We start from the raw sequence: 26,926 nt of genomic DNA, 5'->3' as shown, positions 1-26,926 counted from the left end.
AGTTGTGTGTATTTTTTAATGCTGAATCATAATAAAATAAAAGTAAAAAAATTGTCAAAAAAATAAAAAATATATTTAGGGGTGGGTGACCCTTTTCATTTAGGGGTATGAAAAGGAGAGAGGGTAGATGTTGGCGGATTCTCAGACCTACCCAATATACACACAATTTTTCAAACAAATTGATTAAGCCGTTTTGTTGGAGTTTGGTAACAAACACCGCGACACGAGAATTTTATACATATATAAAATGACTTAGGGTATATGTTTATGATTATTATAATACCTTATATATTCACACAGCCAAATTTTTATTACAATTCGTCAAAACTTACGATGACCTATATATTTGCCGAGTCATAACTCAGATCAATCATTCTTATCTTTTGTATGGTAATATTTATGACTTACAATTCCATTTAAGGCTTCCGATTTTACGCCGCTCCATTTTTAAATACAATTAAAATCATGGAATGTAATTGGATAGTTTTAGTAAGCATTAGTCATTCGATACCTGAGTAAGTTGTAGAAAGCAACTGGATCACGTTACGTACTCGAGAGCTGAACAGTGAAGGAAATGTTGCAATTATGTCATAGTCGACCTCGTATTATGTATGAACTATATCCTTTTGTTGCTTTGGGTTCAATGCTCTGTAATATAATGCATAATTGTCTACTTTTTCTCTATTTACCCATTAATGGATGATGCGAGCCTAGCGAAACTCTAAAGGCCGTTCCCAATATACTTACATACACATAGAGATATTATACCCGATAAGTCATTCTTATCGCCTTATATTAGGACGCGTGAATTGCAATTTCCATACAAACTGGTAATCGCTGGTAATCTATCTTTCCATTGACAGACAGCGTGTACGGATAAGGTGAGTTACCGTCGATAGGTTAGAGAAGAGTCAACGATAGTTACGATTTTAGGTCACAACCGGAGATAGATTGAATATTGGGAACGGCCATAAGAAAAAAGCAGTTCACTCCATTGTATATCATTGATATATTGACAGGTGACAGCTATAACCTTATAAAAAACGGAGATAGTCGAAATCTACTACGTTTTAAGCAACTGTTCTCTTTCAAACTTAACCGGATTATACTTCGTCGCGAATTGCCATACTGTAATTACTATTTCAAACTTATGTCAAATTTGAATTTTTACTTAGGCAGTCACGCCTCTTTTTTCGTAGTACTTACATCCTCTTTGGATGATGTACAGTTATCGGAAATGTTTATCCCTTGTCTCATTTTCATCCGATGTTTTATCAAAATCAGCTGTGTTATTTACCTAAAGGTACAGAAAGTTCGCCCATAAGGGCGAAAGACAGTTCGCAAAGACTCAGGTAGAATGATAAATGATTTAATATATAATATAATTTGAATTAGAGTTCTCCTTTAATTTTGCCAATAAAAGAATTATTTTTACAAATAATTTTAGTATGAATAGTTTGTTGCTTCTTGGGATTTGTTTTTCCCAACCGAGAAATGCTCAAAAGTACACTCACTCTTACCCATAGGAAAAATGATTTTGGCAAAGACCGCAAACAATTTCTATACAAACCACAACCCTTCATTCGAAAGCATACAACTTGCCAATGGGCTTGGCGATTCTATTTAAGTTGTTGAGTTAAATTTAAATTTACATCAGGTGCGATTAATAGTTGATTTCCTCTTCGGCACTTTGGTCGCGATCCAAGATGTGGCATCATCAAAATGTTTCAAACCATCTTGATTTTCTGGTGACAGTTTAATTGAAATAAAATGTTGTAGAAACATCGAAATATATTTCGGAAACCCAGAGTGCTAGTCACGCCAGAAAACTTATTTGCGGTCAAATATTATGAGACCTATTATAAGCTCTTTTGATGATCATTCAATCATTAAGTTTTCCTTTAAAAATTCTGAGCGTCACTACAACTGCGCTCCTCACCTTGAGACTAGCTGCGGCGCCCTTCTGACCGAAACACAATAATGTTTACACATTACTGCTTCACGGCAGAATTAGGCGTCGAAGTGGTGTCCGTAATCTAGCCGTCATCGTGTTCAAAGGAGCTTCCCACTGGTGAATTTTTAGAATCCGAACTTTTTAGGATCACGTAGTTGTATGCCTGTGAAGCCTAAGTTTTCTCGGAGTCGCGCGGATAAAAGTTCAAAGTAAACACCATAAACTTAACGAGATAGTTCATGAAGTAGTAAATCATTTCAGTCTCTTAGCTTCGTATTCTAGCCGGTATCTTAAATACGAAATCCATGATAAAGTTGTAGTTATTGTGTAACGGCCGTTTTCAATAACGTATTTCTAGTTGCTGTCACCGTTTAAATGACAAGATCTTATCTATCCAGTTATGTCAAATATAGTTATAGTCCAATGCTTTATGTCGATAGGTTATTAAAATATTAGTAAGCGGAAAAGGATAGATGTGTCTACCTCTATTAATGTTAAACTAAGGATAGAAAGGTTATTGAAAACGGCCGTTAGCGAATCACCCATTACTTTTCGAGTGAGACGTGTTCAATTACTCGCAGAATTACAGACCTAGTTCAACGCGATGAAAAGTTGCGATCATTTAAGACCAATTAACACCTAAATTGATCGAAACGTAGAGTAATTATTAAAGAATTAATTCATTAAAACATTGTAATACCCAGCAATATCTGACTTTGTACTCTGTACTCTATGGACGGTTAGAACGAGACGTTGCTTCATTGTGTGTCTTCTACCGCAAGTATCAGGAGAATTGACGTGCCGTAAATCGCTTTAACCTGATACATCCTCACCGTCACGCGAGTTTAACATTTTATACCCATCCCAAGAAAAGTGCTCAGCGCCGTTAAAGAAGTTTCCAGTTCAAAATATGTGCGGTAATTTTTTTATTTAATATTGTGCAATTTAATTTCAGAAGAGCTGTTGATCCCGGTACGATGGGAAAGCTACTATCGAAGATCTTCGGCAACAAGGAGATGAGAATATTGATGCTTGGGCTAGACGCTGCTGGAAAGACTAGTATCCTTTTTTGTGTCTAGTACACACTATATATACAGGCAAAATGTCCGTGACCGCAAATTCTAGTCTTGAAGTGATAAATAGTCATAAATATGTAATAACTAGCCGTTCCCGTCATTAATGAAGGAACCTTGGAATTCGAAAAATAAGTAGCCAAAAAACATCTAGTATAAATTTCGCATTGAATAGTGGTAGTTTCATGTGGATACTATCAGTGGTTTAGGCGTGGTTGAGCCTCAAACAAAGAATTATTGATTTAAGAATTTACTTCAAGTATCTGGATGTATGGCGGTCCGGACAGTGCGGTTTTCAAGGAGCTTTCTTCCACGTACTACAAAGCTGTGGAATGAGCTTCCTTGTGCGGTGTTTCCGGGACGATACGACATGGGCACCTTCAAAAAAAGCGCGTACACCTTCCTATAAGGCCGGCAACGCTCCTGTGATTCCTCTGGTGTTGCAAGAGATTGTGGGCGGCGGTGATCACTTAACAACAGGTGACCCGTACGCTCGTTTGTCCTCCTATTCCATAAAAAAAAGTTAAAGTTAACGATACTCATATATGATTGGGGTTAGAAGTCAAGTTCATGTTTAAACTCAATATCTTAGGCATATTTTATTTTTTCATTACAAATATAAGCCTTGAAACATCTTATTTATTCAAATTTGTAGAGGATTACAAACAACAAGCAAAAAAAAAACGAGCATTAAAAAAATGAAATGAGTGAATCATTTATTTTAACCTTTAGAATGTAATATGTAAATGTCGTTATGTAATATTTCTCTTATATCTATAACTAGGTTTAATGCCTTTTTTTAATTATTCAATGGCGCTCTTCCAACTGAGCCAACCGTTCGAGTGACGTGTCGTCGATTAATCTTGTATACAAAGGTGAAGCCACTACCTGAGAGTTAAAAGCATATGAGATTTATCAACTCTATTTATCACTCGAACGGTTGGCTTGAATTTGATCTAAGTAAAATTAAATACCTTATTCCATATTTACTTCCTTAGCTTGGTGGAACAGCTATTTTATATAAACTAAAACTAGGTCAGTCGGTGACAACGATACCCACCGTCGGTTTTAATGTCGAAACTGTCACGTATAAGAACGTCAAATTCAACGTGTGGGACGTTGGGGGGCAGGATAAGATACGGCCGCTATGGAGGCATTACTACACAGGTAATTTATTACTTCACGATTTATAATATTATAAATGTGAATGTAAGTTTGTTACGCTTTTACGCTGGAGCTACTGAACCGATTTTGTGTAGGGTAGACAAGGAGATTGGTTATATTTTATCCCGGTAAAATCCATGGTTCCTGCGGGTTTTTAAAAGTAAAATTCACGTCGACGCCCTATATCTATACCAATAGTAGGATTAGTTTGCCATAGCAATCTTCCTCGAAATAAGATTAATATAATATGTTGGGAACGGGAGCGAAAACGGTGACAGGATCTGGAGTAGGACATGAGATAATCTTCAATTCCAAACTTGCTTATTATTTTTAAGAACGTGGACGAAGTCGCGGGCTTGACCTAGTAATATTATAATAAGGAAATAATCGAGATTGACATATTGAAATGCAGATTAAGGAAATATTTAAGGATGACATAATATTAGGGTTCTTAATAATATTAAGTTACTTTTTTTTTAAACCAATCAAGAACTAAGGTCATCTCGCCACTGTACATTATTTAATCATAATTTTCAGGAACCCAGGGTTTAATATTCGTAGTGGACTGCGCGGACAGAGACCGCATCGAGGAAGCACGCCAGGAGCTTCACCGAATCATTAACGACAGGGAAATGAGGGACGCAATAATACTCATATTTGCCAACAAGCAGGACTTGCCTGACGGTAACGAAATCACTTGTTTACCTACCATTCTTCTTTTATTTACTTTTCAACTTTAGAAACAGAGCTTTTATCCATTCTAGAAGTAAATTGGAAATAATTGAATGTTTGTGTAGTAGTTGGCTTATTTAAGTTTACTAAGGGTAATTTATACCTATTTTTTTGCCATATTTATTTCTTATGGGGATAAATTTCTGAACAAGCAGAGCAGAACGAAAAGAGAGCCACTTGATGCTAATCGTCATCATTAACCACAATGGTGACAATAAGAAAGACTCTGAAAAAGAGCTGTTTGCTGTGCTGCTATGATTAAGAATTAGTTTTAATATAAGGCTGTCATTGTTTATTGGACGAAGCCAGAATCTAACCCGAATCGTTACGCCTCTTGCGGTTACTATTCTTCATTTGGATTTATTTTGAACTTAATTTTCTTCTACAGAATTGACTGCAATTTCGGCAAGGTCGTTTGATTGGTTCATCTCTATCAGGATCAGTGATTCAAGGCGTAAATAACTAATTTCTTGCCCAAATTGCTCCCTCCGAAATAGATAATCCAAGGTGTTAACTTTGGCTTAAAAAGATAATATAGTTGAACTGTACATTTACAGCGATGAAACCGCACGAGATTCAAGAGAAGCTAGGGTTGACACGCATCAGAGATCGTAACTGGTACGTGCAGCCGTCGTGCGCGACCACCGGCGACGGTCTTTACGAGGGGCTCACGTGGCTCACCAGCAATCACAAGTTATGAGCTGCAGAGTAGGCGGCATGACCGCCCGCTCTCTAATGGTGGGTACAAAAAAATAGGTTAGGGTTGTCACACACTTTATTACTGAAACTAAAATCTCTTGAACTATCCTATCAATTTTATACCAGTCATACAAATACAATATCATATCTCATTAAAAGTTTGTGGAAAACACCAACAATACCACTCTAGAAAGCTATACTTTGTCAAATAGCTTGGCAAAGAAAAAAATTCCATAAAAGTTCTGTTTTACAGTCCATCTAATTAGCCTAGAGTCTGAGTCAGAAACACGCGGGAAGTAAGCGAAATCAACACACCCACATCATTCAATCGTTTCACTTTATCTGCCAACTTATGAACCCCATATGACCTTTGCGGTTTTACTGTATTGTGATAATATTTCATTCTGTTTTTTATTACATTGATTGTTGATCTCTAAACATCCTTGATTCTATAAAGACTGCCGGGTGACTGGCGTGATAATACAATCACGCGTTATATATATAATACAATTGAGTTATAGGCAGATGTTACCGACCTCCATTTGCCATTTTTATTATATAAGAGGGGGCAGAGGCTCACGTGGTGGAAAGCGGTGAGGCCTTGCCGGCGTTTATGTTGGAAGTATTTTGTTAGCTTGAAGGTCTCTTAGTAATATTGGTTCGAGGCAACTTCAGCCCATTTTACAAAGTGACTGCGCGAGACAAAAAGTTCCTCGCAAAATGGGCGGTTCTAGAATGCCAGACGTCCACATGTTATGTGGTGGAATTTGACTGCTGGTATCAGCCCGAACAATTCCTCTGAGCACTCGCGTGATATATGCGGTAGAGGATTCAGACTAAAATCTCCTCTAATACAGGGAGAGCCCACATGCCTACGTTACGCCGAAGAACCAAGCCGATCGGAGCTAACTTGATCGTCGGTGATTCGAGACGCTCCTCGTTAATAGTATTCCATGTTAGTGTGCGAGCGCCTCATACAATTGCAGGCGGTGGCTTGAAATAGGTCGCCTTACAGAGTACACCAGGCTTTTTAAAGGCCAATCGCCAGTATGCCGATACAAGCTTTGACAGATAGTGAACCCACAAACTTGTGCCTTCTGGTGGTTACTTTACCGGCTTCTTCCACACCCGTCAACCCATTGGCCTTATAACATATAGACCCCTGATAATAGACGAAACTTTCAGATACCATATAAAAACACAGATCTTATATAAATCCACAGTAGCCTATAGGTATTGTTAACAATTATTATCTGACCAATTACAACATGTTGTGATTGTTACCTGACCAATGAGCATTCAGATTACAGTGCCCCGTGCCCGCTTATCTTAGTTGGCTGACTGGATTGTTTGTATAGCGAATTTATATTCCAATTCAAATATATTTTTATTCAAAATAGGATGTGACATCACTTATTGAAAGTCAGAAACTACCACCCATTCCAAAAAGAATGCCTCAGACCTGAGAAGATAGGGCGCTACAAACTCAGCGGGCTTTTGTTTTTTACATAAAAAAAATATTATGGTTACAATGTAATATCGTACAATTAAACTTATTATCTAATAGCTTGAGGGCGGTCGCTCCATTCCCAAAGAAGTCAAATTATATATACACGTTGGTTTTTTGAGAGGTGATGGCCAAGTCGGAAACTATGAGTCTTAGAGAATAGTGGTGAATTTAGGCATGCCCTCGATTTATAAGAAAATAATAACTGCATATTTAGTTTTTCTTTATCTTACTTTTACCGAATGACTCCAATGCATAAGTTTATTTTACGTCTCTTTAATGACCTTATTGCATTTGATACCATGACAGGGCTTATACACGATAGAATATCAACGAAAAAAGTAGGATTTCTAACAAAAAAATTGAATAGGAGGTTGGATTTCTTCCGTATAAAATAATAAAACAAAAAAAATGGTTTTTACTTTCATTTTAACTAATACATTTCTTTGCAAAGATTGATCCTTATTAGCAACAAAGTCTATTGGTCCAATAATACAGGTGTATTTTTTTTTTTCAAAAATCATTCGGGTCGATATCCGTCAAAAGTTAAAGAAATTTTAAAAAACTAAATATGCAGTTATTGTTTTCTTATAAATCTCTAATACTCGTAGTTCCCGACTTGGCCATCACCGCCCTTCTCAAAAAACCATCCTGTATACTCTGATCCATTCTCACTAATGACTTTTTTTTATGTTTCAGGTGAGGATTTCGATGCCATTTATTTTAAGTACGCGACCATCGCCGCATCGCCGGATACATATTCGTGACCCAGTGTTGATAACTGAACTATACGCAAGTGCAGTGAGGCAAGTGATACTTGCGACTACTGAGGACTTATCAAACTCTTACACTATTTAGTTAGTTAGTCGTACAAGTGAACTGTTTGTTACACGGAAACAAATCAATTATTCCATTATTTAAAGAGAAAATAGAGCTTTGTTGTATCGAAATATTTGATTATTTTTTTATATTATTTAAACGGTGATTACGTAGAAACAATTGTTTTTTTCTTTTCTTTAATCTCTTTTGTATAGTACAGTAGGCAAATGCAGTATAGTGGTGTGAATGAGTTTTGAGGGTACTTTAATATTTATAAAAGCAATATGAGCACGCTACATGTACAGTATGGCTTATCTAAATTATCATTATTAATATACAGTAGATGTTAAACTCGTGTGTGTGGAATTGATTAAATTGATTATTTTCTTATATTTTTATATTGTATCTTTTATGTGTAATATTTTATATTTAGCCAATTGTAATTACGAGATCTAGTTCTATCGGGTCAAGTAACAAAACATCACTCACAAAAGTCAAAAATGTGATTGAAATTGTTGAAAAAAAAAATGGCGATTGTCTTTATATTTCAGTCGTATGATTAATGATGTATTTCAACTATTTGTTGACATTTTGTGAGAAACATGTCCAGAACTTGAAAAGTGCGTAGTGGAAATTTAATAAATTAAAGAACCATTTTGTTTGATTATTATTATTATTATAATATAAAGAGATCTGTGATGAGCAGACTTGTATAACAACATTATAATACCAAGTTGCCAAATTTCATCAGTAAAATTAAAATGGAAGTTATGTAAATGTTTAATTTAAATAAAGTCACTTTTCATGGAGTGCCTATTTGGACGAATTAAACACGACGCGGGCTATATTTGCCCTTACCCATCACGCCGCTTACTGAGCTTTTCCTTAAAGGCCGGCAACGCTCCTGTGATTCCTCTGGTGTTGCAAGATAATGTGGGCGGCGGTGATCACTTAACACCAGGTGACCCGTAAAAAGCCTGAGAAAGCCAAAGTTTTGTCAATATACTAAATATGTCGTTTTATAGAGAACTCATAGTACTACTCGGCCACATTATCTATGGACCTCGCTGGAATGTGAAGCCCCCCTCCAGTTCCCCTTTTCACCCCCTCGCGCTCGTCCGGTTGCATCAGTACCGTTTGCAGTTTTATTACCGTTAGATACATGATATTTTTCATTGTTACGTTTTGACTATTGTTGTTAAGAGTTCTGTAGTTCTAGGTCGCTAATAATAGTACTGCCATTAAATAAATACTTTTTTTACTTAACCCAGATACTTTTATAGATTTTTATCATAATTGTAATAATAGTCAGCATCACATCACAACACCTTTAAATCAATCTATAATACTGACAAAATAAATCGTTGTTTATTTATTAATAATAATATCCTAGAGATGCTTGTTTTGCACACCGTGACAAAGCGACGCTGTGACGTCATCGACATCAGGTCCAGATATTAAAAGTTCTAGAGTAAGTAATTTGATTGGAGTATATGTGTCAATCTTTCATTCACTTGTATTATTTCCTTTAGAGCTTTAAGCAGTACTGTTTTTACACGCCCACTGGAAACACACACAATGATACCTACACATACACGCACACTCACACATACACCAATACACTTACAAGGGTTATAACTTTTTCAAATTATTTACATATGACTTAATAATTAATAACACTATTTATATAAAAAAAAAAAAAATAAAACTTAAATAATCTAAAAAATTTATTAATTACAAATAGTAAATATCATTAGGATCGCTATCGGCAGGTAAGGTGCCCATAAAGCTGGCAATGTTACCTCTTTGTATGGCCAAACTTATCCTTTGACAGAGGTACGTACCAGATCGGTCACCTGTTAAATCGGTTAGATGCCTGGATAACTTTTTATGAGTTTTTGTGCCGATGAACCCCAAGGACCCATCGTCTCCACCCCAAAGGGAACAAATATGTATCCATCACCGAGTGATGAATATTTCCTCCGCTTTAGGTTTTCGGCAGATTCCGCCGCTGCACCTCCCGCTCTGTTCAATATGAGAGGGGGCTAGCGTGTCCACACAAGTCGCATCCCACACCAGTGGCTTTCCACGACTCCAAGGAATCAATGTCATGCCATCAGGCCTCTTACCACAAAAACGGTAAATTTGGGTTATAACTAATTTTAATATTACATTCACCACTCCCACTCAACACCTTAGGGAGGAGGGGATGGCTGCAAAAACAGTGCTGCATGAAACATGAATCCATGATCCCATGTGAGGTGAAGCTGAGCCTTCCCATTTTGCCTATTTGTCTTATTGCCTAGCCTAATTTTGCACTTTAATGTTCTGTATGGCAATAAAGCGCCACGCATTTCGAGCGGGAAAAGTACATTTTAAATTATTGTTGGGCCTGTTTGCAAAAGCGGGTCTATGTCGGCTTTGCCGGGGACACCGGGATGATTGCCAGAAAAAGCGGGACGAATGGTCACGTTAAGTATACTCTCACCTTAAAGGTTACTAACGCATCTGTTTAAACTTCAGGTATTGCGCATGATTTTTCTCTTTCCATCACATTTGCCCTTTTCCCGTTTGTGTCCTCTTGTTTATTATAATAATGAGTATTAATAGTAAATCTTTTCAATTAAGTAGATGATATTAGTATTCGAAGTTTTAGTTATGATGCCCTAGTACCAATCTGCTATTTTTAATATTAAATCCTTCAAACATTTCTTCTTGGCACTTGGAAAATTTAAAACTCCGGTATATAGAATTCTATTGTTATTTCCAATAGTTGTCAATCTCTTAGATAATTTATACGTCTATATAGTCTCTTGCTGTTAGACAACCGATAAAAACAGGCCAGGCATATTAGTTTAGTGTGCGTGACAAGCTACGTCTTACACTCGCGATTTGTATGACACTGTGTTAGTATGCGTGTCTTGCTCAAAATAGAGCTTGGTTCTAAACTCGACGTTTTTACAGCTGTAATATTAATAGTATCTAGACTATGATCTAAGGTATATCTTCTGATAATACGTGTGATACTACTTTCCAGTTCTATTTTATCGATTCATCTCATCATTCCAGCACTTATGAATATATTTTTTTGGTGATTTGGTATCTTTGTGACATGAAATCTGCAAATTTAGTTAATTTATCCAATTGTTTCATTTAAGAGATTATTGCCTGCATATATGATGGTCCTTAAAATAATAACCTTCAGTTATAGTATAAATTTATGACGCTTAAGATGTGAGATTAAAACAAATTATGGGTGATTCAATATTTTTGAGGGGAAATGTATGCACGGTGCGTGATTTCCTTTCAAAAACTATTGGTTATAAATATTTAGTGCCAAATTTCCGTACAAACGTGACCTTATGTTAAATCTAGTGGGTGTTTTTTTTAGATAAAATACTTGGCAATAGCTTATATATGATATTTTGTATTCTATCATACATTTGTAACATACATACATAAATTTGGCCAAAATTATGGCTTGTCACAATATTATTTAGGGGGACCAACCAAAGTAGTTTGGAGAAAAAGTGTGTGTGTACTTATGTATGCACGCAAGAAGTTATACTTCTTTGGCCTAACGAAGCAGATATCATTAAAATGATGGGTTCCTCGAGCTATGCTGCGTTTTTAGAAAGAACAATTTTGTGAAAATCTTGCAAAGATGGCTTTGACAATTATATATTAAATAATCAATACGGCTGTATGGGCTTGAACCCTTTGCCTGTCCTAATAATGAAGAAAGAAACCAAAATAACGATTGACGCAAACGTCAAAAATTTTAGGAACCAACTTCACCATGTTAATTTTGTGTTACAGTGATGCACGCGCATCTTAAAATTTCACTCATCATTTTTTCATAACGCGCCTAAAGAAGTATAACTTCAAAAATGCATTAGGTTCTTATGCTAGCTGTATTATGAGTTTTGTGTTGGTACTAAGTTGTTACTAATAGTTGGAAGTTGATCGATAAAACTTGCCAAGTAAAACTAATTAGAATCAATGTAATACGGTGAAAAGCAAATATTGTAATAAATATATCACTCATCCAAAACCATTGACATGACTGGTAGGCAACCACTGACCTGTATAAATACCACTGGACAGGCTGTTCTATATGTTTGACAGCAAATTTTTTGTGCCTATTTGAAGCGCCACTCGCGAGCGTCCAAAGAAATAAATTTGACGTATAATACAAATGGCTGCGAAGGAACGTACAATACTCAGAATTATTTTTTACATTTTGAATAAATTTCGTTCGTTTACCGTGTTATTTATAGTTCAAGAATCTAATGTAATAAAGGACACATTTTTTTTGTAAATAGTTTCCCACCATCTATCGATGTTTGTTTAGCTGAGGTTGTCATCACTAGTTTTAGTACCGCAGACTCTCGCTACATGGCAAACAGCGCCAAAATTGCGAATTTCAAACAGGCACAAAAGCACTTTGACAGCTGCCACTCCAGTGGCATATAGTAGAGGTCTGTGTAGGCAACTCAAAGTATACGATTTCTATGTGTGTGTGTGAGGGCTCATAAACATTAAGCGTGACATTGATAATTTTGGTATTTTCATTGTTCAAACATTGTTTACATTTTTATTTTATTATTTACGATATGTTGTGATTTTTACTAGACCAATAGGCATCTAGTTATTCACTCCCGGTGACCTCGGTTGCTTGATTGAATTATTTGCATTGCGAATATATATATATATATATATATGTATAGAGAGTTATATTGATGTACTCTTCTTTCATGATGTTTGTTATAATTAAATTATTGTGATGCATAGTATAGGGTAATTTGGATAAACTATATTGACACAAATTAAATTTGATAACAAAATTTAAGAACGATGCGAGACTCAAAGTCCGCAGTCTCGCGTTCCGTGCGAGCGCTCTTCCAACTGAGCCAACCGTTCGAGTGACGTATCGTTAATAAATCTTCTAATAATCTGTTAATAGTCTAGTCCAACTCTCAGGTTGTCGCTTCATCTACAGGATCTACTTTACAGTTGATAACCTGCTCGATCCCAATATTTTCATATTAGGAAATTGACTTAATATGTCGCTCTTGCAAATCTAAACAGAGTTGTTTAGATTATCAACGACGCGTGACTCGAACGGTTGGCTCAGTGGAAGAGCGCTCGCACGGAACGCGAGAAGGTCGCTGGTTCGAGTCCCGCATCGTTCATACTTATTGTTTTCAAATTTCATCTGTGTATTTAATCACAGCAATGAGGGTAATCACTTTAAATAATAACAAATTGTTAGGACTATATTAACGTCATCAACAGGCCTGTCTAATCAATTGTTTAATTTTACCTACCACAAATTGAAAAATATTTATTTTCCTTTAAACTGGTATTGGCGTGAGAGGCATAAGCCACGCGGTAATGCCAAGCATATATCGTTTCAATCATACAATTTTGATTATATGCCATAAACAATAATCATTCTCGATTAGGGGAGAACTGCCTGACCTAAAGTTGACAATATATCTACGGATCCGTATATCAATAATTTAATATAGAAAAAATATTGTTAAAAGAAACTCAATAGCGGTCAAATGTCAAAACGACCAATAAAGTTAAATATGGAGGGTAGAGGCAAGGAGGATCTGTGTATGTGAAAAAGTGTCCGTCAAAATGCATTAAATTTGGGTCGCGTTACAGTAGCAAAGAAGCGGCAAATTTAAAACAATACTAATCACTCTAGGTGCACATAATTTATATGGTTATATTTACTACATTATTTTGTACAAACGAAGTTGTTGGAATTTTCACTTTTTAACTACTTTACGGCCGTTCCCAATATTCATTCTCTTACTTGAGGTAAAAATCGTAATTATCGTTGACAGTTCTGTCTCAATAAACTTATCTGTCAATGGGACGACGTATAGCTTTCCAGCGATTGTATGGAAATTGCAATTCACGCTATAAGGCGAAAGAATGACTTATCGGTTATATTGGGACAGCTTCAAATTATTGACAGCTAATTACAGACAGTAGAATCTTCATCTGTAGATAGTATATTGGGAACGGAGTTAACGAAGTCGACAATATTAATTTTTTTAAGTCGGCATACTTCAATTCGATTACAATTACCTACTACATTCACCATACTACATACTATTGTTTTGTGCCTACACCAGCGCCATTGTGGAAGCTTTTTGAACTGTTATTTACTTTATAAGCTGGACACTTCCTTTTCTCCCTTAAGAGATTACCTCAACCCTCCAATAAAGTTAAACTACAGACAAAAACATGCGATCCGAAATTATTTAAATTGTATGTCTCACTAGTTATGTATTTTCTTTCTATTACGTTTAATTAAATTGTTTTATAATAAATTCATTTGATTATGGAAAAACTATTTTTTGTTAAGATTTATTTAATGAATTACATAAAATCCACTTTATTGCAACGATCCTTTTACTCTATGGCCAGTGTATCAAATCACGAGATAATTAAACTCATTGTTACGATATCCCTTCATATTTTTTTTAATTTATCGTTTAGCAAAAGTTAATCGCAATATATTCACAGTAGTTAAGATACTATTTTGGTCCCTGTGTTTTTATTTAAGTTTCGAACATATAGTGACAATGTTTTTTTTATTGTTATTATCTTGAGGCAAGTGGTGTATGAAAGGATCGTTGCTCGAGTTACAATCTGCTGTATAAATATTGTAGATACGTTATACAAATATAAATTCACATGAATAATCTTTTATTTCTCCAAATATGCAACCCTACACCCTGTTTATAAAATCATTTAGTAGCCAATAAGTGTACAGGCTTAATGTAGTCAACAATTTTTTCGCTTTCTTTTGTAGTTTTAGCGACTTCATTAACTACATGGTATCGTGGCAAAAGGTAATGTTTTGGCAATGTATTTGGATATTTAATTAAACGCAGAGTTGGTATTTGAAGGGTCGGCGACGTCATCACATCGGGGCGGCAATATAATCTGTAGTTCTTCATTCAGCTGTACCTCGTCTTCATGGAGAGAGTTGTCCAAGACGCCATTCTCGAACTGCTCGTTAGCCGATAGACTTCTGGGGAAATTAGGGCATGATGTTAAGACGAATTTCAATTTTATTCGTCAAAATTGAACAAAGCCTACAACATTGAGAATAAGTTTAAGCGGTTTTCCTGTCACGCGGTATTCCATTCGCGTGCGGAGCTAGTCCGCATGCGTTTACTCCGAACTCTCCTGGCCACACGCAAGACTATGTCCCACCTGCAACCAATCCGCGTTCCGTGCGCGAGAATTTAGAAGAAAATTATTGAGAACGTGACACGTGAACGTGACTTCGGAAAAAAAAATCTTAGAACACTGTTTTTAATTATAGTTTTCGATAGTGTTTACCACTTCATACCAAATTTGTGTTTAGGTATTCTTGTTAAAATTTTACGTAATGCTGATGGTTGTCTTATAGAACATATTAAGCAATCATTTAAGAACTTCATTATCTGTAAACAACATATATTTTTTTATGTATAAAAAAATGTATCAAATCATCGTTACAATAATATTGTATATCTGAATATCTTTTAGACGAAATTTTCGGAACACCACCATAACCATATCCAAGCAATCATCAAAATGTAAATAACTGATTTTTATCAATTACTAGCTGACCCGACACGTTCTGTATATCATAAATAAAATAATCTTTTTATATGAATTTGTCAATAAAATATAACATCAAAAATTACTTCTTTCACAGCAGAACTGTCAAACCGTGCGTCAATAAATTCTCTCATAGAAATTATGTATAGACACATCAAAGGAAACACAAAAAGTTGTTTTTATTTAATTTAGCAGCATTTTCTTATTTATTCAAAAATTTCTTATCTTTCTTATTGGAACGAAGTTCCTTACGGCAGGCTTGGAGGGGATAGGGATTTTGCTGCGCGACCGAACTGAAAAAAATGTGATAGTAAAAACGTAAGAAAAAATCCGTGGAAAAAAGTGCGTGGAATAAAACCGTTAAATGAGACGTGCGCAGGCGCGACAGTCGCATACATAAGCGAGTAGTGTATATATTATATTAATATATGATAACGATTATAGCAATATTAGAACGATTTTTTTTTGCAATTTGTGTCGATTCTACATTAGCCGAAGGAACTTCGTTCCTACCTGGTGTCCCACGACATCACATCATTTTTTTTTATAAAAAAAATTCCTTTTAAACCTCTGAACTTCCACAAATAATTCAAGACCTAAATTTGCCAAATCGGTCCAGCCGTTCTCGAGTTTTAGCGAGACTAACGAACAGCAATTCATTTTTATATATATAGATTAAATTGTAAAAAACTTTAATGTCGATGACTGTACCGCATTGTTGACAGTTTCGAAATTGGGAATAGTTACGATAATGCATTCTCACTATCCAACCTGGTAGAGGTTGGACGATGTGAAGTTCCCAACTTCCAACCTCTGTTGGAAAAGGGGAATAATAAAATTTTTAATTTATCTTTACAGTTCTTAAAAGCAAATTAAAAAGGTTATAAAGTTATGATACAACGTCCATACAGATTCCGAAATGGGCGGGGTCGTTGACCGTCGACGTCACTACACACACTGGCCTCTGTGCGGCGCTATGATAACCACGCGGGCACTTCCCGTCATAAGAAATATCAGTTCTGAACAAACCGTAACGAAATAATACTAACTCTAGTTGATCGCCAGCCTTAGCTCCGGAAAGCACAGAGGTGTAGAGCCGGGCCCTCGCTCCATGTAGTCTCATCCCCGCCGGGATCTCATTAACTCCTGAATGGATCTCAGGAATCGGATGTAGCGTACCTATAAACAGACTTAGAATTGATATCTTAACCCCTCGGTTTACATTGAGCCCTGCTCACTGCTTATCACCATATCGGCAATGCCACAGATATGTTAAAATTACTTCTATCTCCATGTTAGCTTCAATAGACAAGTAGAGATAAGATGAGAAAATATGTAGAGATTATATACGCATGCTTCGCATGCTAACCCGGCAGAACAGCATGTGCTTACCGCCAGCCTTTATAAGATCTACATAAGATAATAATTAGATATTTTATTCTTTAATACCCACCCTCGTCTGGAACAGCCGTAGATTTCAGTTCGTCCTTTCTCCTAACATCCTTCGTATCTGGCTGTGGTGTAGTTCGCGAACCCAGTTTGATATCTGAAATTATTTCATGCTGTCATCAAGCTCCGAGTATAAATTACGTACAATATTTCAGATACAGGATAACGTATTTCAAATCGATCAAACTTATATCTTTAAACGAGCAATTATTGTATATATAATCTGAATCTCGGAAACGGCTCCAACGATTTTAATAAAATTTAGTATACAGGCTGTTTCGGGGGCGAAAAATCGATCTAGCTAGGTTTTAATTTTAAAAAATGTTGTTTTATCAGTGTTTTAATGAGAATCAGCTACAATAACATTAGAATACAAAGGTAAATTTCTCCACTATATACAAGACTATAATAGCTCAGATGGGACAATGGGTGATCCGGAAAGCAGAAGAACTTGAGATGTCCTATTAGTTTTTTTAAGACCTAAGACCCCAGTTCGAATCCAGGAAATACATTCTTTAAAATCCGAGCAAGGCTCGGTCGTCCAGATATTAATTTATGAATCAATCAGTTATGATAAATTATAACTAAAAACTGATTTAATTGAACGGAGCTTTTTAAATTCTAGGTAATAATAAACCAGTAGAGACTTTATATCGCTATAGAAACTTCTCTATAATATCTATTTGAAAATTATCTTCTACGTCTTCATTCAGCTTAAAATTCAGTATTAAAAAGTACTTTTTAGTTCAAAAACAGCACCATAAATATTTATTATTAAAGATACGATTATCTTATTTTGAATGTAATATTTTTGAAGTGAAAACTTATTACGGCCCTTTTCTATTGAAAATCATCCGTATATCCGTAACTAGAGATACGTTATTACGTATCTCTAGTTACGGATACATTGTTTTCACCGTTTAGTGACAAGATCTTATCTATCCATAGTTATGTCAAATATAGTACAGTCCAATGCTTTATGTCGATTGGTTATTGAAGTGTAAGTAAGCGTAAATGGATAGATTTGTGTACCTCTAGTAAGTTAAATTAAGAATAGATAGGTTATTGAAAACGGCCGTTAGCCGCGTTGGGCACTATCTGGTAGGGGAAAATCTTATCGGCTCGCATCACCGACATGCTCATGACTGGCGCACGAGATAAATATCTGTAGCTATACTGGTGACGTACTGTGCAACATCAGTGCTGTGTGTATTTAATATCTTTATATGAAATTGAATGGATTTAGTGAAATGTGATTAAACATAAACACTATTTCAACAATGCATAGTGCACTGTTGAAATAGTAATTTAAAAATAAAATGAAATTAATAATTATATTGAATTTAAACATTATGAAATTTCAAATTTTCTGAGTATTTACTTCTATCGGCAGTCACTACATTTGCCAATTTTGTTTAAATATCCTAGTGGTCATCGGTCCTTGATACCCACGTGTGCACATTTTCAAGGACGTATTGGAGGTGGTGAAAATTAGGTTAGGTTAGGTGGAAGGTAAGACCATATTATATAGGGAGATACAGATAAAGCTATATTTCCCTCCAATCAAAGGAAAGAACATTCAAGTAATCTTTTAAACACAAATATAACCAATATTGGTTGTTTCTTAAGCAACGAAGCCACAGGTTACTTAATAGGTACAGGTTACTTACATGTTAAACAGTATTTGTCGGAATGTAACTGTCAAAGCATGGTTGGAGTTGATGATTCAATATTAAATGTGTCATAAGATCGCCTGTCTTCGATACCAATAAAAACTCGCTCCATATTGGATGACATGATATGTAATAATAATATTATCTATGTTCATGATCATACTGACGATCTATGCAAGGTTTGTCGACCACAAGAGCTTTACCGCAAAATCAAATAAAATTATGTTATTGCTTTATTAGAAAACATTGTTAATTAATTTAATTATTATCAAACGTATATATATGTTGGTATATCTTAATATATATAAATTACGTGACACGTTGTTTTTCCGCGATGGACTGCTAAACTAATGAACGGATTTTAATGGGGACTACTCCATGGAGTGCAGTTTGGTCCAACTTGAGAGATAGGATAGTTTTTATTTCGATTTGAGACCCATAATTATTTTAATTTTCAATATTTGTTTTGTATAGACATATTTTCTATGAAAGAGTTGACGCACGGTTTGACAGTTCCACTGTGAAACAATTTCATTATAACAACAGGGAGCATTTTGTACGAAATAAATCTTGATGGTTTCAAATATTATTGGCAAATTCCTATTTAACAGTATTTTTTATATTATCTACAGAACAACGTCTGTCGGGTCAGCTAGTATAATATAAAAGAGACCTGGATAAATTTTGAGAATGACCGTAGCAACTACCCAACGAGCGTGCATTTATTTTTAGTCAAAGTCTAACAGTCTAACTCTAAAGAACAGAAAAAAGAAGTCTTCAAATCAAATTTCTACGCAGCGCATTGTGAACAAAATAACTCCTGTGCACCCTCACCCCCCGCTCAGTGCTAGTATCGCTCCATTACCGCTTTTAGGGCAGGGCCTTATTTAATAAAATCAATATTTTAATAAAATGACTTAAAATTGTGCTGAAATGTAATTCCATTTGATTTCTTCGCATAAGTAATTATTTAAAAACTGATAACTGCAACTAATTGTAAACGCCATTGCTAATTGGCAACTTAACTATGCTGTTTTTACACCGCCTCACTATTGGGCGCGTAGACGGTTAAAATTAGTTGTACTACTACAAATTGTCTACTTGTTTCTGGTATATTTTTTGAAGTTATACTTCTTTAGTCGCATTATAAAAAAAAATATGAAAGTGAAATTTTAAGATGCGCGCGTATCACTAACACAAAAGTAACAGGGTGTAGTTGTTTCCTAAAATTTTCAGACGTTTGCGTCATTCGTTATTTTTTTTGATTTCTTCGTCCATTATTGGGACAGGCAAGGGTTCAGGCCCATGCAGCCGTATTCATTACTTAATAATTAATTGTCAAAGTCATCTTTGCAAGATTTGTACAATATTGTTCTTTCTAAAAACGTAGAATAGCAGTAGCAATAAATAATTTTTAGGATTTTTGCTTTGTTACGCCAAAGAAATATAACTTTTTGCATGCATACATAAGTACACACACACTTTTTGGAGTTTACTCCTTAAGAATCATTTCATATAAGGCGCCCGGTATGAAAAATATGGAAAGTAAAACTTCCTCATCAAATGGGCATAGTAACGTTTTTGATGCGCATCATTTCTCGCGCACCTTTCACTTTCTTGTATTTTGAAGCCTTATTATATTATTGAAATTGATTTATTATTATACTTTCATAAATTTTATTTTCTATTGACTATTTTTGTAATTTCAGTTATGATAATTAATGATAGTAAAATTATAATGATGTAATCATGTAAGATCTACTTAAATGTAAATATGTGATAAATAATATTTCGCCGAATAGTCTTAAAAAATGTAAGTAAATAAAAAAAATATATTCTTTAAGAATTTTAATTAATGTGTTTATTTACCCTTACATATGATGTCGATCTTTTTTCATTAATACGAATCGAAACGAATGGAATCAGTGCAAAAAAATTTGTATCTAGACTCAGTTATATCGATAAAACTTATCATATTTATGATTACCAAAAAAGGCTAATTAATCTTGAAATTGATTCCCTGGAAATGCGTAGAAAGGCGGCCCAGTTGATTTTTCTTTACAAACTCATAAACAATCTGATAAACTGTCCAGATATTCTTCAAAATATTGGCATTTGTGCACCGTAATTTAATGGTCTTATTCCCCAATATTTATTAAATTTTATAGAAATAACTACGGATTAAACTCTCCCATTCAACTCATATGTGTAAGCTATAATAAAATATTTAAATTAGATCATAACATCGATATATTTTCAAATAATAACTTTTATAAAAAACAGGTGTCCTTGTCATTTAAAGGCTTGAATATAGATTAGAAACTATGTAATTAGTATTAGTAGTATATTCATTATTGTTATTTTACTAATTTGTTTTTAGCATTAGTTTTTTAGTTTAGTAACGATGTGCATACCTTTAATTTAGATATGTAAATAGTAACACTTATTAATGTTTATCTTATTCGTGTATGTAAAATTATGTATCTAGTTGGTAAGCCTTAATAAATAAATTAATTAATACGCTTTTATAGCTTCTGCTGTATGTCTGTTTGTAACCGACTCCATTGGCCTTGATTTTGGTTAGTACCTGTTCAAAGACAATCGTTCTTGAGGAGTAAACTCCAGTCGTGCGTCGGAGTTGACACACACACTTTTTTTAATAAGAGGCAGCAAACTGGCAAGAGATGCGTTGCCGGCCTAGAAAGTGGGAGTACAATCTAACCTTGAAGGCCCCTAAGTCGGTTCGGGAAAACTGCAGCCGGTAATTGATTCTATTTCAATAATGATTACAAACTGTTCTCAAAAAGTAAGGAAACCAACCGTTCTTGCCGGTGATACGATTGTGTATATCAGCATAACCAAGGAATAGAGTTTCCAATTCTTCTGCCGTCATCCGACGAAGGTACGGCACCCGCTTCAAGTCCGGTCTGTGCAAGCTTCGGAACGAATTGCGATGCTGTAGAAAATATGAGATGTAAACATTTGTTGATTTATGTAATGAAATTTTCGTTGGACTATTCGATGCTTCGGTAAAAATCGTATGTTCATAATATGATAGCTCTGACTGTCTGAGTTACTCAAGTAACTTAAACGGTTTGTTATTTTCCTCACGTTTGGTATGAATAACATAACTAAAATAAATTCGAGCGCTCTTCCACTGAGCCAACCGTTCCAGTGACGTCACGTTCATAAATATTCAAAAGCCTTGTTCAACTCTCAGGTTGTGGCTTCATCAATTCAAGTCATTTTCCTAATATGAAAATATTGGGGTTGAGCAGGTTATCAACTGTAGATAAGTAATAATAACTAAGTAGATCTTGTAGATAAAGCCACAACCAGAGAGTTGAAGAAGACATATCCAGATTAATGAACGTGACGTCACTCGAACGGTTGATTCAGTGGAAGAGCGCTCGCACGGAGGAAAAGGTCGCGGGTTCAAGTCCCGCATCGTTCATAAGTTTTGATTTCAAATTTAATTTGAGTAATTAAAACGGTTAATCAGGAAATAATTATAAAAATATAAAGTTTTCTAAAACAATCGTTTTAGCATAGTAAGAAATTTCGTACAATACATTTTTTAATACACGACGGCACTGGTATAAACAAACTACCCTCCCCATATACCAACATTAGGATTTTTTGAGATCAATTGATTAGTTTAGGTCAGTTCCGATAGTTCCACAGTAGTTCCGAATAGTTACGAAAAATCGTAGACTTAAACAAGTTAGTTAGAATTTTGCTGCTAAGTCTTTATGGTATGTTGACCAATAACAAAAATAAAATTAAAATACCTTGACAATTCCTGGTGGCACCTGCATTCGCTCACAGGCACAAGACATGCTAGCGGAATGGATAACATTGTCGTCGTGCTTCACGGATATCGCTGACAGACAATTGTCAAATATATCCTCGTTTATCTACAACATTAGCGCTGTTTAGCATCAGTTCAACGAGAGGACGAACGAAAAACTTCTTTAGCATCGTTGTGATTTGAAAGATAAAACGAAAAAGAGAGACATTCATAACGTGGGAGAATATGAGATAGAAAGCATTATATAGAGTTTTGGTACCAGGCGATCATAGTTGAAGAAGTGATTGTCTTATGTATGACACGGGTATTCCTTAATATATTCTGACTCATGCGCTCGACGTATAACTACAGACACCAGGAGAACATAAATATGGTAGCGGTGATAGTTATGCCTTTCATAGCGGTTGAAATCATGTCTCGTCCTAGCAACATGTACCAGGACTTCATATGCAGCTTAGATGTTCATGCAAAATGCCCATCTTAAAATTATTAAACAAGTGCTGACCCATTGTTGTTGTTCTTTTTTGGTAGTCGTGGTTTTCTTTGTGCTCTGCTTCGTATCCCCTCCACTCGTGTTTACCAAGGTATAGTGGAAGTTTGCTTGGACCTCAGCGTGGTACATGTGTTAATACAAGTTTTTGCGAGCACAGGTAGTACAAAGCTTGAGAAAAGGCATCACAACAACCGTGATGTTTTGTGTACGTATACAAAACACCAAGGTTTGTAGAGTTTTTTCATTCGTTTTACAATAATATTCTAAATCATTTTTGAAGGTTTCACTTCTACCACGTGTGGTTTGCACACATGTTTTAATGCTCTTGACCGCCACTTTGTGCTCATTTTTTTACAAAGCGCCGCCTTAAGAAGTTCGTTTCAAAGTACAGCTGTACATGTTAGAAGTAGTTCTCATGAAGAGGTAGTAGAAATCGCACATTTAATTCTTACTAGCTACCTCCTTTCAAACAGTTGAGTGAATATAAGACCTTTATAATTATCTATACATACATATAAATAAAATTGGAGTGTCTGTTTGTAATATTGAAATAACCGTTTTTGACTACATGTATGTGAATATATATACGGTACTTACACCAATATAACCTTCCCAACTAACCCTCTGAAAGGGCTGGACCGATTTTGACGGGACTTTTATTGGCAGGTAGCTGATGTAATAAGGAGTAGCTTAGGCTACGTTTATTTTAGAAAAAATATAGGTCATAGCAACAAAAACGGAAAAATTTTTGCAGTCATTTAAAGTGATAAAAGATTTGTGTAAATAACATTTACGTTTACTGTAACAATATGCCCCAACTAGGATGCTTTCGTTTCACGCAACGTACAAATTTTTCATATTTTGCAGTCAATATATTTAGTTTAACTAACCCTGAAAAATGAGATTTCTAGCTAAATAATGGAAGAGCGAAAGAAACAACGAACTAGCAAAACTCCGTAATTGCGTTTAGAGGTGATTCATCATTCCTTTCACTGAAATGCGGACATGCCCTATATAAATTGCTTTCTGTTGAATGGGTTTTAGAAATGAATGCCATCTTTTTTGGTAAGCCTCAAGATCATTCATTACTGAGAATGTCTTTTTCAACCAAAATAATTTGAATATTATTTGTGCATTAGATGTACCTAGTACATTGCAGTATGGATACGAACCCATATTTATATTGGGGAGTACCTATTACGAAGAGCTGTTTAACCTGGTTCCTGCCGCTGAATTTCACTTTCACAAATTAGGATATCATCTCTACCATCCGAATGTTGGGCGTTTCTCTGCAGTGCGGTTTTCTAGAAACTTTTTTACCAAAAAGCGCGTACCTTTCTAAAAGGGTGGCAACGCTCCTGTGACTCCTCTCATGTTGCAAGAGAATGTGGGTGGCGGTGATCACTTAACATCAGGTTAATATTTCACCAAAGCTCTTCAAAAGCCCATCATTGATGAAATTGGTGGATATAATGAAAATCAAATATCGGTGTCAATGTTTCGTGATGGCTGACATAAAAACAAATTTTTACAAAAAAATGTCACCTAATTCAAATCTAAAAAAACAAGATTGCGTTATTCAGCACAGACAACAAGATTGCATTGAGTCACACACACAGACACCCATACTCACGCCTTGATCCATCCAAGCAGTCCATCATTTGTTGCAACTCAAGCATTGCATTGCATCATAAGCGTACAAGAGGCACTTAACAAGCAACCCTTCCATATTGATTCCACATTGCATTTCTCTCAAATCATTCATACATCCATGAATAGCTTGAACAACCAAGGCGAGGCTACGCAACCTTGTCTGACACCTTTGGAGATATCAAACCAGCCCGTAAAGGCACCATTAATCGGAACCAACGCTCGAGATTCCCTGTACAGAGAATCCCTGTTCTTTGAATCATAAACGTATGAAAGACACCTTATCCAACAGCTCAAGCAATAAGGTCGAATTAGTAAATGCGTAAAATATATAAAGGCAAGTGTGTGTGGCAAGTCGGTAGCGAGACCTCGTTAGAACATTCGCCGACCAAATTGTGGACGTTTTGAGAAAAGGAAAGGACCGAAGCACCCGCAACCGGCGAGCTTGTATGAAAAGAGTAATGAATGTTGATGAAGCGCGTGAGGTTTGTAAGGATAGAAGCAAGTGGCATTCTATTGTCTCTGCCTACCCCAACGGGAACAAGGCGTGAGTGTTTGTATGTACTGAATGCGTTTAAATTTACAATTTTCTCTCTAAACAGATGAGTTCTACAAGATGTCTAATGTTAAGTTAATGGTAAAGTTTATATTAGAAAAATTTACCTGTAGTTCTCTTCCTTCACAGCATGGTACAAGCGGTGGTAGATCTTCTTTAATTTTTTGTGTGTTCAAATTGATCGTCATGTTATCACCGCTCGCTACTGGATTCATCAGCATAAGAGATGCGTTGGATGATCCTTTCTCTTTAACTTCGAAGTTATGCGCCGATCCTTCTCGGGCAGATTGGGCCATTTCGCGCAACAGTATTGTCGGTTGGTGTTTGTGTAGAAGTTGCATTATTGTGTTGATGTTTTGTCGGTTTTTCGGAGTGTTGAATTTTGTCCGTGTCTTTACATGTTCCTAGGATTTTTCACACTGATCTGACATTTCCTATTTTAAATTGTATTGTTTCTTTATGAAGGTCTTAAGAAAAGGTTTTATATCCCGACAGTTATTATTGAACCAAATCATTTTTAAAGTTCTTTAATACCTATCATAATTTAAAGTGTATTTGATGTACATTATTAGTGCTATTTCATATTATATATATAATATGTTTATAGTATCTTTAACATTAAACTTATGCAAACGTGCAAAAAATACATGAAGAGTTACTAAAGGAATGTTGGTTTTTTCATCCTGATTTTCAATCAAAATAAAGAGCCTAGCGTGAACGTAGTGTTTGTATTCTCTTTGGTAAAGAGGATGAAACACTGACCTGTATAAATACCACTGAACAGGCTGTTCTTTAAGGTGGACAGTTTTGTGCCTATTTGAAGCGCCACTCGCGAGCGTCCGGAGAACTAATTTTGATGTATAATACTGCTGCGAAATGGCTGCGAAGGAACGTACAATACCCTGAAGTATTTTTGCATTTTGAATTAATTTCGTTCCGTTTTCCGTTTTATATGCTTCAAGAATCAACGTAATAAAGTATATACTTTTTTTTGTAAATAGTTTCCCACCATCTATGTTGTCCACTAGGTTTTATATCCCGATGTCATCACTAATCAATTTAATCCGCACACTGTCGCTACATGGCCAACAGCGCCAAAATGGCGAATATCAAACATTCACAAAAACACTTTGACAGCCACCAGTCCAGTGGTATATAGTAGAGGTCAGTGCGATGAAAATACTACCTTATAAGAGGAGGGACTGCTTAAGTAAAAATTGAAATTAAGTTTAGTATGAAACCTGTAGTTGTATTATTGTGTGTCTTCTACCGCATTTATCACGGGGAGTGTTCCGAAGAGCTGTTCACCTGATTCCTGCCGCCGAATTTCAACTTTGCACGACACGCCACAAATTAGGATATCATCCCCACCATCTGGGTGTGGCGGTCCTCCACAGTGCGGTTTTCAAGGAGCTTTCTTCCACGTACTACTAAAGCTGTGGAATGAGCTTCCTTGTGCGGTGTTTCCGGGACGATACGACATGGGTACCTTCAAAAAAAGCGCGTACACCTTCCTTAAAGGCCGACAACGCTCTTGTGATTCCTCTGTTGTTGCAAGAGAATGTGGGCGGCGGTGATCATTTAACACCAGGTGACCCGTACGCTCGTTTGTCCTCCTATTCCATAAAAAAAAACACAGTATGTCGATTGGAGACGAAGTATAATCCGGCTAGAAAGCGGCTTGAAAGCGAACAGTTGCTTAAAACGT

The 26,926-nt window shown here is 35.6% G+C and overlaps 2 protein-coding genes across 3 annotated transcripts in view; one reads left to right on the top strand and one right to left on the bottom strand.

The window, feature by feature from the left end:
* The window catches only part of LOC126977313 (ADP-ribosylation factor 6), a 48,255-nt gene extending 33,579 nt beyond the window's left edge, over positions 1-14,676 (top strand). For both annotated transcript variants that reach the window (XM_050826087.1, XM_050826088.1), the window contains exons 3-7: positions 2,910-3,013; positions 4,039-4,194; positions 4,729-4,875; positions 5,481-5,661; positions 7,829-14,676. In XM_050826087.1, coding sequence (XP_050682044.1) covers positions 2,910-3,013; positions 4,039-4,194; positions 4,729-4,875; positions 5,481-5,623 — 550 coding nt within the window. In that variant the 3' untranslated portion in view covers positions 5,624-5,661; positions 7,829-14,676. The remainder of the gene's footprint in view (positions 1-2,909; positions 3,014-4,038; positions 4,195-4,728; positions 4,876-5,480; positions 5,662-7,828) is intronic.
* LOC126977298 (uncharacterized) lies at positions 14,664-25,628 on the bottom strand. The gene is made up of 6 exons (XM_050826068.1): positions 25,326-25,628; positions 22,500-22,625; positions 21,529-21,664; positions 17,040-17,132; positions 16,636-16,765; positions 14,664-15,008 (listed from the first exon to the last, which is right to left on the bottom strand). Exons 1-6 carry the CDS (start codon positions 25,557-25,559, stop codon positions 14,855-14,857), a joined length of 873 nt encoding a protein of 290 aa, XP_050682025.1. The 5' UTR covers positions 25,560-25,628; the 3' UTR covers positions 14,664-14,854.
* Positions 25,629-26,926: the final 1,298 nt, after the last annotated feature.

The sequence above is a fragment of the Leptidea sinapis genome, chromosome 44 (assembly GCF_905404315.1).
Source record: "Leptidea sinapis chromosome 44, ilLepSina1.1, whole genome shotgun sequence".
In the NCBI taxonomy this organism is placed as follows: Eukaryota; Metazoa; Arthropoda; class Insecta; order Lepidoptera; family Pieridae; genus Leptidea; species Leptidea sinapis.
This window is presented reverse-complemented; position numbering and strand designations above follow the sequence as displayed.